Source organism: Sceloporus occidentalis, unplaced genomic scaffold (assembly GCF_023333645.1).
Source record: "Sceloporus occidentalis isolate IW3139 unplaced genomic scaffold, rSceOcc1.0.p SCAF_3, whole genome shotgun sequence".
NCBI lineage: Eukaryota > Metazoa > Chordata > Lepidosauria > Squamata > Phrynosomatidae > Sceloporus > Sceloporus occidentalis.
The window spans coordinates 210,617,304-210,631,882 of NW_028316983.1; the positions used below are offsets into that span (position 1 = coordinate 210,617,304).

At 44.3% G+C, this 14,579-nt stretch overlaps 1 protein-coding gene across 1 annotated transcript; it reads right to left on the reverse strand.

The window, feature by feature from the left end:
* Positions 1-2,356: 2,356 nt before the first annotated feature.
* LOC149317434 (uncharacterized) lies at positions 2,357-13,706 on the reverse strand. Its single transcript, XM_089513293.1, has 4 exons — positions 13,690-13,706; positions 9,180-9,793; positions 8,061-9,033; positions 2,357-2,408 (listed from the first exon to the last, which is right to left on the reverse strand). Exons 1-4 carry the CDS (start codon positions 13,704-13,706, stop codon positions 2,357-2,359), a joined length of 1,656 nt encoding a protein of 551 aa, XP_089369419.1.
* Between the last annotated feature and the right edge of the window lie 873 nt (positions 13,707-14,579).

Here is a 14,579-nt window from a genome sequence, read left to right on the forward strand (position 1 = left end):
CTTCAATATGGTGTTTTTGAGTAGAATAAAATTTGTATAAAGTTGTAATACATCTACTTTTAAATTATGTCTTTTAAAATGTGCCAATGCTTCACTAGATACACTAACACACCGTTCGGATAGCTTTTGAATGGCTGGTCATGCAAGGCATCCAATAGGCCAGCAGATGCATGGGATGCAGGGACAATTGCCAGTTACTGTTGGAGCATCTGTGTGCTTGTGCACATGTATTCATGAAGGAATTGGGGGGAATTGGGGGGGGGGGGGATGGCATGGAGCAGCTTGTATCTGCAAATAGTCTATTAGGGCAGGTCCTTCCTCAAAGCAGGAGGAGGCTGGGCAGACTGTGTCAGTTGTAATGCCATCAGGTTCTCTTCATGAATCAGGAAACCATGAAGTAAGCCAACTTTTCCCTTCATTCTGCTCCTGTCCATAGTCCTATACTTGTATATGATTGTAAAGAATAGATTACTCCAAGAATATGTACAATATACTTCACAGTGACATTAATCACCATGCCCAATATTATTCATGTACTAATTGTTAATTGAGAGCTTCTCTATGGAATATTAAGTAATACCTGCTTGCTTCCATCATAAGCAAGTAAGAATCTGCTCTATCATTCCAGACTGCTCCCAGAAAATTAATCCAATATGCTTCAGTAGGATAGCTGAATCTGTCTTGAAGAAACTTTTAAAAATGTGGTGTTGTTGCACAACAGACTTCAGAAAATTGCCTGTTAAACAGATAGAACCATTTTAAATAACATGCTTTTTTAATGCTTCTTATTAAAACATAGGACAATTGCAGCAGAATTTGTTTGTATGCAAAGGAGTGACAAAACTCACATTGATAAATTTGTCATCTTATATTCTATCCTTTTTGCCAAGGAGCTCAGAGTGTCATTAATGGGCTTTACAGGTTGAGGAATGGAGACATGTCCAATGAAATGCTTGCTGTGCCCAGGATAAGCAAGGACTGGAACTCCAGCAACCCATACCAGGCCCCTTTTTGCATTTTGCAATTACAGCACTATGATCCCTCTTTGGCTGCCATGGTTGCATCCTGGTGAATCCTGGGATTTGTACTTTGGTGGGGCACTAGAACCTTTTGTTTCAGAATTATAAATGTGCACCCTAAACAGCAAATCCCAAGATGCCATTGGCAAAGGCCATTAAAATGGAATAATAGCACTATAATTGTGAAACACTTGGCCAATTTTTAGCCTGTTAGGAAGACATGCTGAATTAACAGGAACTTGATAAGTCAACACTTATGTACGTTTTGAGTACTAGGCTGAAATATTATTAGATTATAAGATCATGTTTTATTGGTATCTATCCCTATATAAAATATCCAGGATGTATGGTACAGGAAATAACAGTTATTGGAAATGTCAATAAGAAGTGGGGACTTATTTTAATTCATTGTTATATTGATCAACATATGCATTCTTGTGCATTGATAATATGATAGAGAAAAACAGATTATATGTATAATCACTTTTATCCCACTTTTCTTAAACAATTGGTGGAGTGTTTGGGAGGGGGAGAGATCCCTATTAACTGAAAATTGCATACACAACTGCATACAAAACTGTTTTCCATGATGAGGAACTCGATATTTGATTCCTGAGTGATTTCATTTGTGCTTAAAGTTTGGAAGAGTTTAGTAGGAATTTACATTCTGCTTTGATATAATGAACAGCTGTTTAGAACTATTATTGGCTCCATATTTGCAGTATGAATTGCTGATTACAGCAATTTTAGTGGTAAATTTGTGAAACAATATTCATAGTTGTCAAGAAAAGGTCAACTTATTTGCATTCATTAGGAACTGGAGGACCATGTTGCTTGCTTTTTCCTTTGGGATACTTACAGTTATTGATTTGTATACAGCCATAGGAAAAATTAATTAGAATTATATTTCACTTACTACCAGAGGCTGTATAATATAAAAGTCATACATTAAAAAAGAATTAGCCAGCACTAACAAATGAAAACTTGCTTCTTCTTGTTGCTGTTGTTCTCTGAGAGTGTAACATTTCTAGTACAGCAGTATCTTTTTTCTGTGCGTTGGAACAAAACACATTTATATCTGTCCTGCAAGAACATTTCTTTGCTGTTTGCCCTCAAAATCCATTCTTAGGGAGCTATCCTAGCACAGGCACAGTGTTATGGGGGGGGGGGGGGAGGAATCTGTTCCCCAACACCCAGTATTTATAGTACTTAAAGAGGATGAAAGCTTTATGTCTAGTTCCTGCACTATACACCATGTTTGCCCAGGTCTTTGCAGAGATGACTGTTAGAATTGCGACTGTGAATTCAGTCTTTGCTGGATGGGCTTATATTCTGCCTTAGTACACAGGTTCACAGTTTTGGTGTATTTCCTGATTCACCCTTATGTATCTGTAGTGATCAGGAGAGAATTTGCACAATTAAAGGAACTGCTTGTTGCTGGAGCTTCCTGATCTGGCCATAGTGACACATGCTTTAGTTATATCCTGTTTGGATTACTATAATGCACTCTCCATGGGGCTGCCTTTGAAGAGAGTTTGGAAACTTCGGCCCATTCCGCACGGGTGTAAAGTACGTCCCCAGGATGTACTAGGGTTAGGAAAGGGTGTGCTTTATGCACAGCCCTAACCCTAGTATGTCCTGGGGACGTACAAAATGGCGGTGCCTGTTCTACACGGGCGCTGCCATCTTGATATCGCAGACGCATAGTGTCCGCACATCCCACGACAGAAGTGACGTCGAGAGTGCACCATTGGCCACTTGCAGCGCCACTTCCGGGGCCCAAAAAGAAGCCACATTTTGTGGCTTCTTTTTGGTGCGTCCGGGAACTGCGCGGTTTGACCGCTGCGGTTCCCGGATGCAGCAACCAGTGGTGCTGACAGAGCGCCCATTTTGGGCGCTCTGTAATGCGCCTTCAGTTGGTACAAAGAGCTGCAGCCAGAGTATTAACGGGAGCTGATTACAAGGATCATACAGCTCCAATAGCTTCACTTTTAGCTAGTCTGTTTTCAGTCACAATTCAATTTATTTCTTTATTTCTTTCATAGAATCATCAAATCGCAGAGTTGGACAAGATGACAAGGGCCATCCAGTCCAACCCCCTGCCATGCAGGAAATCTCAATAAAAGCATCCCCGACAGATGGCAATCAAGCCTCTGTTTGAAGACCTCCAAGGAAGGAGACTCCACCACTCTCCGAGGAAGAGTGTTCCACTGTTGAACAGCCCTTACTGTCAGGAAGTTCCTCCTAATGTTGAGGTGGAATCTCTTTTCCTGTAGCTTGCATCCATTGTTCTGAGTCCTAGTCTCTGGAGCAGCAGAAAACAAGATTGCTCTCTCCTCAATATGACCTCCCTTCAAATATTTAAACAGGGCTATCATATCATCTCTTAACCTTCTGTTGTCCAGGCTAAACATCCCCAGCTCCCTAAGTCGTTCTTCATAGGGCATGGTTTCCAGACCCTTCACCATTTTAGTCGCCCTCCTTTGGACACGCTCCAGTTTCTCCACATCCTTTTTGAATTGTGGTGCCCAGAACTGGACACAATAGTCCAGGTGGGGCCTGACCAGAGCAGAATAGAGTGGCACTAGTACTTCCCTTGATCTAGATAATATACTTTTATTGATGCAACCTAAAATTGCATTGGCCTTGTTAGCTACTACATCGCACTGTTGATTCATGTTCAACTTGTGGTCTACTTGAACTCCTAGATCCCTTTTACACGTAGTTTCATTCAGCCAGGTGTCCCCTATCCTATATTGGTGCATTTCATTTTTCCGCCATAAGTGTAGTACCTTACATTTCTCCGTGTTGAATTTCATTTTATTAGTTTTGGCCCAGCTTTCTAGCCTATTCAGGTCATTTTGAATTTTGATCCTGTCCTCTGGGGTATTTGCTAGTCCTTCTAATTTGGTGTCATCTTCAAATTTGATAAGTATGCCCCCAATTCATCCAAGTCATTGATAAAGATGTTGAATAGCACTGTGGCTACCCACTGGTCACTTCTCTCCAGGATGAAAAGGAGCTATTGTTGAGTACCCTTTGGGTTTGGCCGGTCAACCTGTTACAAATCCATGTAACAGTTACTTTGTCTAGCCCACATTTTACTAGCTTGTTTGCAAGAATGTCATGGGGAACCTTGTCAAAAGCCTTACTGAAATCAAGATATACTATATCCACAGCATTCCGAAGCTGGTAATTTTATCAAAAAAAGAGATTTAGATTTGTCTGGCATGACTTGTTTCTCTGAAGCCCATGTTGACTTTTTGTGATTATGGAATTGCTTTCTAGATGTTCACAGATTCTCTATTTAATGATCTTCTCTAGAATCTTTCCTGGTATTGATGTCAGACTAAATGGACGATAATTGTTGGGATCCTCTTTTCCCCCTTTTTGAAGATGGGGACTATGTTTGCCCTCCTCCAGTCTGCTGGGACGTCTCCTGTTCTCCAGGAGTTCTCAAAGATTATTGCCAATGGCTCCGATATTACATTTGCCAGTTTTTTTTAATACCCTTGGATGTAGTTCATCACATCCTGGAGATTTATATTTGTTTAGATTAACCAGATATTCCTCTACTATCTCTTTACCTATTCTGTGCTGAATTTCTCCTATTCTGTCCTCTGCTCCATTATCCTGAGGTTGAGGACCCTTTTCCTTTTCCTTTTCTGAGAACACTGTTAAGAAATTCTGCCTTTTCTCTGTCCTCTGTTAGCATTTTGCCATCTTCTCCATGCATATGGATATGTTCCTTTTGCTGCGAACATATTAAAAAAAAGCCCTTTTTGTTGTTCTCAATCTCTCTAGCAAGCCTGAGTTCATTCTGCACTTTAGCTTTTCTGACTTTATCCCTGCACATGCTAGCTATTTGTTTGAATTCCTCTTTGGTGATTTTCCCATTTTTCCATTTCTTATACATGTTCCATTTAAAACTTAGCTCAGTTGAAAGTTCCTTAGTCATCCATCCTGGTTTCTTGAGACATCTCCCATTTTTCTTCCTCATTGGAACTGTTTGAAATTGCGCCTTCAGTATTTTCCCCTTGAGAAACTCCCATCCATCTTAAACTCCTTTTTCTTTTAGTATTCCTGACCATGGGATCACCCCCAGTATTTCACTAAGTTTACTAAAATCAGCTTTCCTAAAGTCTAGAATGCATGTTTGACTATGCCTGGCTTCTCATTTCCATTGTATAACAAATTGCAGGAGAACATGGTCACTTCCACCTAAGGATCCCACCACTTGCACTCCATTAACTAGGTCATCCCTCTTTGTTAGGATCAGATCCAAAATAGTCCCCTTAGAATCATAGAATCATAGAGTTGGAAGAGACCACAAGGGCCATCCAGTTCAACCCCTGCCATGTAGGAACTTTCAGTCAAAACATCCCCGACAGATGGCCATCCAGCCTCTGCTTAAAGACCTTCAAGGAGGGAGACTCCACTACACTCTGTGGGAGTTTGTTCCACTGTTGATCAGCCCTTACTGTCAGGAAGTTCCTCCTAATGTTGATGTTGCCTCTTCCACCTTTTGGACAATGAAATTGTCTCCAAGGCAAGTGTGGAATTTGCTAGACCTTGAGGATTTGGCTGAGTTTGACTTCCAGCAAATATCAGGATAGTTGAAGTCATCCATTACTACTACATCTCTCCTTTCTGAATGTGTGGTCATCCGTTCTAGAAAGGCGTCATCCAATTCCTTGCTGGTTACCTGGTGCCTTAGCCTGACAGGAAGCAATCTTTGAGGCTATTAGTCTACCAGGTGAGATGAGGCAAGCAGCAAACAGGTAGCCCACACAGCAGCAAGCAGATAGTATACACCTTTTTCCTGGGGTGGTGGGGTGGCCTGTTGTTCTCTTCCCCCACTTTGTGCTGGCTCAAAGTGTTGGTTATAATAATAATAATAATAATAATTATTATTATTTGTATACCGCCCTCTGGCAAACCAATCCGGGCGGTTAACAACAGTAAAATATAAAATATGACAATTAAAAACACTTTATCTCTCCCCCCCTTAAGACAGTATTAAACAGTATAACATATTAAAACACAATATCAATGCATAAAAACAACAATTAAAAACTAAAAAACCCTGATATCCCTCTGTTGATCCTCAACCATCACTAAGATGGGGCCACGGGAGGAATGAGGGAGTCAGGGAACCTGGGCCGGGATGGTTAATCTGGAAAGGCCTGTCGGAAGAGATCCGTCTTGACCGCTTTTTTAAAGCTGTCTAATGATGTTATCTGACGGATCTCATTCGGCAGGTCGTTCCAGAGTTTGGGGGCGACAGCAGAGAACGCCCTCTGGGAGGTCGACGCAAGCCTAGATTTTAGAGGCTGCAGTAAGTTCCTCCCAGAGGACCGGAGAGCGCGGGGAGGATTGTACGGGAGGAGGCGGTCCCTGAGATAGCTTGGACCCAAGCCATTTAGGGCTTTAAAGGTAATAACCAACACCTTGTACTGGGCCCGGAAGCTGATAGGCAGCCAGTGGAGGGACCTCAAAACCGGAGTAATGTGGTCCCTTCTAGATGTTCCTGAGACAAGCCTGGCTGCCATATTTTGAACCAGCTGTAATTTCTGAGTCAAGCACAGGGGTAGCCCCATGTAGAGTGCATTACAGAAGTCAAGGCGTGAGGTTACCAGCGCGTGCACAACCATCTTGAGATCCCTTACTTCCAGAAAAGGGCGCAGCTGGCGTATCAGCCGAAGCTGATAACAGGCACTCCTGACCGTCGCATTTACCTGATTTGTCATCAGGAGCGACGAGTCAAGGAGCACCCCCAGACTGCGAACACAGTCATTGGAGGAGAGTGTGACCCCATCTAGGACTGGAGGTTGCAACCCAATTCTTGGTTTCGGGGCCGCTACCATGAGCACCTCCATCTTGTCTGGATTCAGTTTCAATCTGTTTTTCCTCATCCAGCCCATTACCGCCTGAAGACATTCATTGAGAGAAGAGATGCCATTGGAATTCGAGGCTGACGAACGAGATACAGAGAAATAGATTTGGGTGTCATCAGCGTACTGATAACACCCAGCACCATGACTCCGTATTATCTCACCCAGCGGCTTCATATAGATGTTAAATAACATCGGGGACAAAATAGCCCCCTGAGGAACCCCACAAGTGAGGTACCTCTTACTGGAGCTACAGTCCCCGAGTAGCACCCTCTGAGACCTGCCCGAGAGGAAGGACCGGAACCACTGCAAAGCAGTGCCCCCGATACCTAACCCCCTCAGGCGATCCAAGAGGATGCCGTGATCTATAGTATCAAAAGCCGCTGAGAGGTCTAAGAGCACCAACAGGGTCACACTCTCCCTGTCAATGCTCAGACGCAGATCGTCGGTCAAGGCAACCATGGCAGTCTCAACCCCAAAGCCTGTCCTAAAGCCAGTTTGAAATGGGTCTAGATAATCAGTTTCATCCAAGACAGCTTGGAGCTGAAGGGCAACCGCCCTCTCGATCACCTTGCTCAAAAATGGCAGCAATGACACCGGCCTATAATTCCTCATATCCAGGGGGTCTAGGGAAGGTTTTTTCAGGAGTGGCCTAACCGCCGCTTCCTTTAAACAAGATGGAACATGTCCTTCCTTGAAGGATGCACCGATGATATCCGTGAGGAATCTCATCAATGCATCCCCCCTGGACGGCCAGCCATGATGGGCAAGGGTCGAGAGGGCAAGTTGTCTTCCTCACCTTACCAAGCAGCTTGTCCACGTCATCAGTACTCACAGACTGGAGCTGATCCAGTATGACTACATCGGCGGAGTCACTGGACGCCTCGCCTGTCGACTCTGTTTCAACGGTGGCATCTAAGTCGGCTCTTATCTGAGAGATTTTGTCTGCAAAGAAGTTGTTAAACGCGTCACAGCAGGCCGTCGTCGGGTTAAGTAAGGGATTTGGCGCAGGTCTGCTGGACGGGACTCTGCAGATGCAATACGTGCAGAGGAGAAGACTCTCTTCGCTGCACGTATTGCCTCCCTATAGGAACGAAGAAAGTTCCTATGGCGAGTTCTGTCGGATAAGAGTCGAGTCTTCCGCCACCTGCACTCTAGCCATCGTCCAAACCGCTTCATCTTCCTCAGCTCTGGCGTGAACCAGGGCCTCCGATTTGGGGCGGGATTGCAAGGGCGCTTGGGAGCGATCGTGTCGATAGCCCTGTTAAGATCGGTGTTCCAGGTATTGACCAGAGCATCGACAGGATCACCGGCATTCCCAACCAGTAAACCCTCTAAGGCTGTCTGGAATCCAATGGACTCCATCAGCCTTTGAGGGTGGACCATTCTAATGGGTCCGCCACCCCCGGTGGGGCAGATATTGGCTCTAAGTTTCGTCTTGACCAGGAAATGATCCATCCATGACAATGCGGAGGTACTTACCACCTCCGCCCACGGATATTCCTGTTTCGTACTGAAGACCGCATCGAGTGTATGACCTGCACAATGTGTGGGCCCTTTGACCAACTGGGATAGGCCCATGTTTGTCATGGTCTCCATGAACTCCCGAGCTGCACCTGTTAAACTGGTCTCGAGCGGGATGTTGAAGTCCCCCAAAACTAAAAGTCTGGGGGTCTCCAACAGCAGCTCAGAGACCAGCTGTGTCAGCTCAGTCAGGGAGTCTGCTAGACAACGGGGTGGCCGGTAGACTAGCAAAATCCCCAATCTATCCCTGGTCTTCAGGCTGAGGTACATACACTCGAAATGGACTGTATTCCGGACAGGTATCCTGGTCAAGGTCAAGGTGTTCTTATAAACCAGAGCCACTCCGCCCCCCCGCCCACTTCCCCTCACCTGCTCACTGACAGAGTACCCGGCTGGGAGGGCCTGCGCCCATATGGCAGCACTTTCCTCTCCCAGCCAGGTTTCTGCAAAGCAAGCCAGGTCGGCGTCTTCATCCAGGAGAAGATCCTGGATGATATGGGTCTTGTTTTTGACCGACCTGGCATTGCAGAGGAGCAGAGTGAGGTTCTGTGGAATGGTTGGTCTGCTCTCCAAGCCATTTCGAGAAACAGAGGGAACTGAAGGCGGGATAGCTTTCAAACAGTGATCCCGTCTTCTTTTGCAATATCTGTTCCCTCTATTCCAGCCATATCTCCCATTCCCCAGCACTACTCCAATGGTTGCCCCTACCACATTCCCGGCCTCAGGTGGGATGGCAGGATACAAGTCCGACAGATTGGAGGAGTATTGATGTTCCCTGGGCCCTCAAAGAGTTCCATAGCATCTGCTTCTCCTCCTCCAACTGGAGCCAGCAGTACCAGCAGGAGGGTGATGTTCCTGGGGCGTTTAAGAGCACCCCCATATACTATCCCCACTTCCAGTTCTGGCGTTGGTGCTCCAAGGAAGAATGGTGGTGTTCCCCTGGGCCCTAAAGGGCTTACAGCATCCGCTCTCCTCCTCCAATCACGGCCTCTACCACCTCCAGAGGGTGAAATACCCACAAACCCCCGCTCCTCCAGCCTCTGAGTCCCTGCACCGCCGCCACAAGCGCCGCCGCCGCTGTGGGAGAGAGGGTATGTTGGGGCTATTATAGCCCAGCTCTTCCGGCCTCTAGGTCCCTGCGCCGCCGCCGCAAGCACCGCCGCCGAGGCCCCAGACGCTGCCTCTGCTTCAACAGGTTGCTGGGGGAGATGTCCCTGGAGGGTTTTTATGCCCTCCGTGTCCTCTTCCAGCTCTGCTGCTGCTGCTGAGGCTGCCTCAGGGCTGCCCAAGTGATGGTGGTTGGGCTTGAGGAGTCCTCCAAACGGCCCCAGACGCTGCCTCTGCCTCAACAGGTTGCTGGGGGAGATGTCCCTGGAGGGTTTTTATGCCCTCCGTGTCCTCTTCCAGCTCTGCTGCTGCTGCTGAGGCTGCCTCAGGGCTGCCCAAGTGATGGTGGTTGGGCTTGAGGAGTCCTCCAAACGGCCCCAGACGCTGCCTCTGCCTCAACAGGTTGCTGGGGGGGGGATGTCTTATAAAGCCTTAGATAGCTTAGATCCAGGCTATCTGACAAACCATGTCAGTGCGATACTGCTTGGATCCTGAGATTCTCAGGACAAGCCTTTGTTGCAGTCCTACCATCTTCACAGGTGTCATTGGAGGGGCTACGGTTAGTGAGGTGGAGGTATTGTTGGTGGGGTAGGGTCTTCTCAGTGGCTGTTTCTAGACTCTGGTACTCCCTCCATAGGGAGGCTAGAGTGTCACCCTCCTTGCTGTCATTCCAGTAGGTGAAAAACCCAATAGGCTTTTAAAATTCAAGGTTTTGAGGAAGGATATTTTAAGAGGTTGCTGTATTGTTTTAAATTATACTTATTTTAAAGCTACTTTTACCCATTAGTAAGTGTATGTTTTAACGTGTTTTAATATCGTTAACAGTTTAGCTTAATGCTGACTTTTTCTATGTTTTTAACTATATTGTAATTGCTTTAATTTGTAAGCCCATGTGATTCCAATCTTGGCAGAAAGGCAGGGTAAAACAATAACAAGAACAACGGGATCAATTCTCAGCATTTAAAGAGTATGGGATATCTGCATGGGCCAAAGGAAGTAGTTTTCCTGATCCTCACAATGACCTGTCCACATGACATGGAGACAAATCCCTGGTTCAAGTGCAGATTTTCTTCATGATAGAAGGCCAATTCCATGCCAAATCCACTCTTTCCATCCCTTGAATCAGTGCAAAAACTCTCACCTTTTGCTCCAGATTTTGCAGGAAAATCCAGAGCACTGCATAGTCATACTGGGCACACATGTCCTGCTAGGTCACCTGGCACCACCACTGCAAGTGCAAGTCACTCTTTCTGAGATCACAACAAGGTGTCCAGCCATGTGATTGCTGCTGGGCATCTTATTTCTGATCTCAGAAGGAGCAACTTGTGTCAGTAGTGGCAATGCTGGGTAACACAGTGGGATGCACAGGGAGAATCCAGGGCAACTCTTGGACCAAGGTATTATGGGAATAGCCATGTGTAGTCAAACCCATAGTGAAGGAAGCAGTGATGTGGCTGAATAGTGATTCAGTGACTTAAAGTTTCCTCATATCGTGTCCCCATGTGCTAACTTCTCTGTAGACTGATATCTTTAGGGATCCTTCCACCTCTTCTTTCTGCCTCTACTTTCATTCTTTCAGTTCTATAAAAGAGAAATCAGGTTAGTTCTTCTTCTTACCTGTTCCTGCTTAGCCTAGCTTAGTTTAGGACATCAGTCAGTTTTCTATGTCTTTTGCTGTCATGCTTCTTAATTGTAAAAGCATACAGGTGCTCTTTGCCAGTAAATCATTGTGTGCAAACATGATGGGAAAAATGAACATTTGCCCACCAATTTTCAGCCTTTGAGACCCATTATTGGAGCTTTCTGGGTCCAAAACATTTCCCCCCTTTTAATATTTATTCTTGGACAACAGAATTCATTTGATGAAATACAATGCATAAAGACCATTGGTAATATTACCCACATGAATAAAAACATTTTAAAGACCATGCTTATGTATTCTTGAAATACAATCTGTTTATCGATAATAGCATAGCTTGGATATAAAAGCAGAGGGGCGTGGGGTGGGGAGGAGTGCGAAGTAGAGAGAAAGACTCACCATAGGTGAAGAGAGAAATACAAGATGTAGTGCAAAGGATATTGTAGCACCTTTGAGACTAACAGAGAGGAAAAGGTTTGTAGCATAAGCCGTCTTATACTATGAAAACTTACACTACAAACTGTTTTTTCTCTGTTAATGTCAAAAGTGCTAAAATATCCCTTTGCATACCAGTCCAGATGAACATGGCTATGTCTTTAAATAATGTATTCTTCTTGTAGAGCTTTTGCTTCTTAATTCCTTTTCAGGAAACTCTTCATGCTCTGAATCTCCCTGGGCATGTGCAGCATGTTTTTTTTAACATCATGACATAAATCTGTGTTACTATGGGTGCACCTACACTGTAGAAGTAATGCAGTTTGACCCCACTCTGTGCTGTAGCTTCATCCTATGGAATCCTAGGATTTGTAGTTTTACAAGGTGTTTAGCCTTCTCTGCCACCAGTTTTGTGCTGGTGCCTCACAAAACTACAAATCCCAGGAATCTGCAGGATGAGCCATGGCAGTTAAAGTGGTTTCAAATTGCATTATTTCTACAGTGTAGATGCACCTTGTCTCCTCCTCCTCCAGCCAGTACTGGCCATATAAATTAACTCCATCTTCCAGTCATTGTCTGCATTGCATTTCCTCTGGCAGAGGCCTCTCATAAATCAGTCATTGATGCCACTGCTACTATTTATCAGATGTTTCCAGATATATTTCTTCTGCACATGGAGTATCTAGTAATATTCATTTCCAACAGAAATTTTTCTTTTTCAAGCTTCCTTAACTAATATACAATCTGGTTGTCTCCAGAAATCACCTTTTTTGCAATGATAGTGTAGGGAAAATAAATAAAATCCAGATTAATAATAACAGAGCTTGAAGAAGCTACCAGATCACCCTTGGTGCACTTAGGCTTATTGGGTTTCCCTTTTGATGGACAACCACCAAGGAATACCAAGAATCTCCAGTTAGGACTTTGAAAGAAAACATAGGGAAAAACTGGCAAGGCAGTAAATGTTGACTCTACTGGGTTAGATAGACCTATGGCCTAACCAGAAAAAGAAAAGGCAGTGAAAAAATAGCACCTCCTTGCATTTATACCAAAAAGCTAAAAAACTTCACATTTTCATGAAAAGGAGATGATATTTTTAAAAGTGTCAATTGTAACCTGGTATTTAAATTTAAATTTTCTATTACCTTATTGCACTAGAAATCTTGTTAGAATGCAGGTGAAGATTCTGTATCTATCTGTACTAACTGAAGCACCTGCTCTTGAAATTAATAACTGAGCATGTGTTCGGATGAATCTATAATTTCTTAACTGGATTTGCAGTATGTTTAATTTGAACAAAGTAAGTGGACTATATTCACAATAATTAATAATACTGCATTGAAGTCCTCATTAACCCTTAACAACAACATTAACCCTTAACAACAAAATTAACACTTAACAACAACAATGTTAAAAATGTATATTCTTTGAAACTTTCAAACTGGGGATATCTATGACTGTAAAAAAAAAAGGGGGGGGGGATTCCATATAGTATTTTTATTTCTGGCCCAAAATACACTTGCAACCTCCTTTTCTTCTTGCTACCCCCATTTGCTAGCTGCAATGTAAAACACACACATACACACACACACACACACAACAATTGATACAAAACAATTGATATACTGCTCTCTATTTCTGGCCCTATCATGCTTACTAACTCCTATTTTCTCCTGCTCTTGCTTTTTCTCTGCTGCTCCCTCTCCTTCTTTCTCATATTTTCAGAAATATCTTTGGGGCAGCCTGCACTCGTCCCTTTCCCCGACGGATCGCAGCCTGAGCTGCCACAGTGGCAGCCCCAGAGGCCCCGATCCACCACTTTTCCAGGCCTCTGGGAAGTGGCAAAACGCCACTTCCCTGTGGTCTGGAAATGGGTGTCCTTAGGGCTTCATGCCCCAAGGACACCCCAACAGTGGCGGGGAAAGAGAGAAAGGGGCCGCTTGGCCCCCTTTTTTTGTATTGCTGGTGCAGCCGTGTAAAGGCTGTGCCAGTGATACACAGCACGAAAGGAGCTCCTTCCGGCACCGCTGAAAGGGCGCCACAGGCACCCTGCAATGGCGCCAGGACGTACCGGTCACGCCGTGCCATTTCGACGCGACACAGCCATTACGTCAAAATGGCGGCACCCATGTAGACAGGGAGCTGCCATTTTCATGTCCTGGTGACATACTAGGGTTGCAGGGCAATGCCCCAAGACAACCCTAGTACGTCGCCAGGACGTGCTTAATGGCCCATCTGTACAGGGCCTAGGTTATCATCACTGTCCCTCTCTGGTGTCCTGTTTCCTCTCTCCACCTCCTTTGTCCTTCTTTTAGAAGTTCTTTGACAGTAGTCCAAAATACACTGCAGTGTACCTTATAAACTGGTACACTTATTATCAAATTAAGAATAGATTTATTTAGGATATGAAATCATCGGGTGTAGATATCAAATTATCGGAAATGGACAAATTACTTATGGAGAATAATGAAAAGAAGAACTCTAAATATTATACCTTGCTGAGAGAAAGGGACTTTGAACAAGAGCCAATCAAGCAATATATGATTGACTGGCCGAAAGATATGGGGAAAGAAATACCATTGGAAGCATGGGAAAGGGCCTGGTCTCATACAAACTCCTTTACCCAATGTATAAGTTATAAAGAAAACTTTATTAAGATCAGCAACAGGTGGTATTATACCCCGGCAAGACTAAAAAAAATGGATAAGCTAAAATCTTACAAATGCTGGAAATGTCAGGAGACAAAGGGGACAATGATGCATATGTGGTGGGGTTGTATAAAAATTAAATCTTTTTGGGAAGAGGTTCATAACATAATTCAACAAATCTTTAATATCAGTTATATAAAAAGGCCAGAACTTTATTTGTTGAATATGACCTTCTTTATTAAGAATGAGGATGAACGCAGATACTGGAAGGTAATACTATATTTGATAACCACTGCTAGATTGATCATAGCAA

What these genes read in the sequence shown, in the direction of transcription:
- LOC149317434 (XM_089513293.1), bottom strand. An exon ending in TCCTCCAATCTGTCGGACTT is followed by an intron (nt 9,034 to 9,179) that starts GTATCCTGCCAT and finishes TCCCGCCTTCAG; the next exon opens with TTCCCTCTGTTTCTCGAAAT. An exon ending in GGACGATGGCTAGAGTGCAG is followed by an intron (nt 2,409 to 8,060) that starts GTGGCGGAAGAC and finishes TGATCACTACAG; the next exon opens with ATACATAAGGGTGAATCAGG.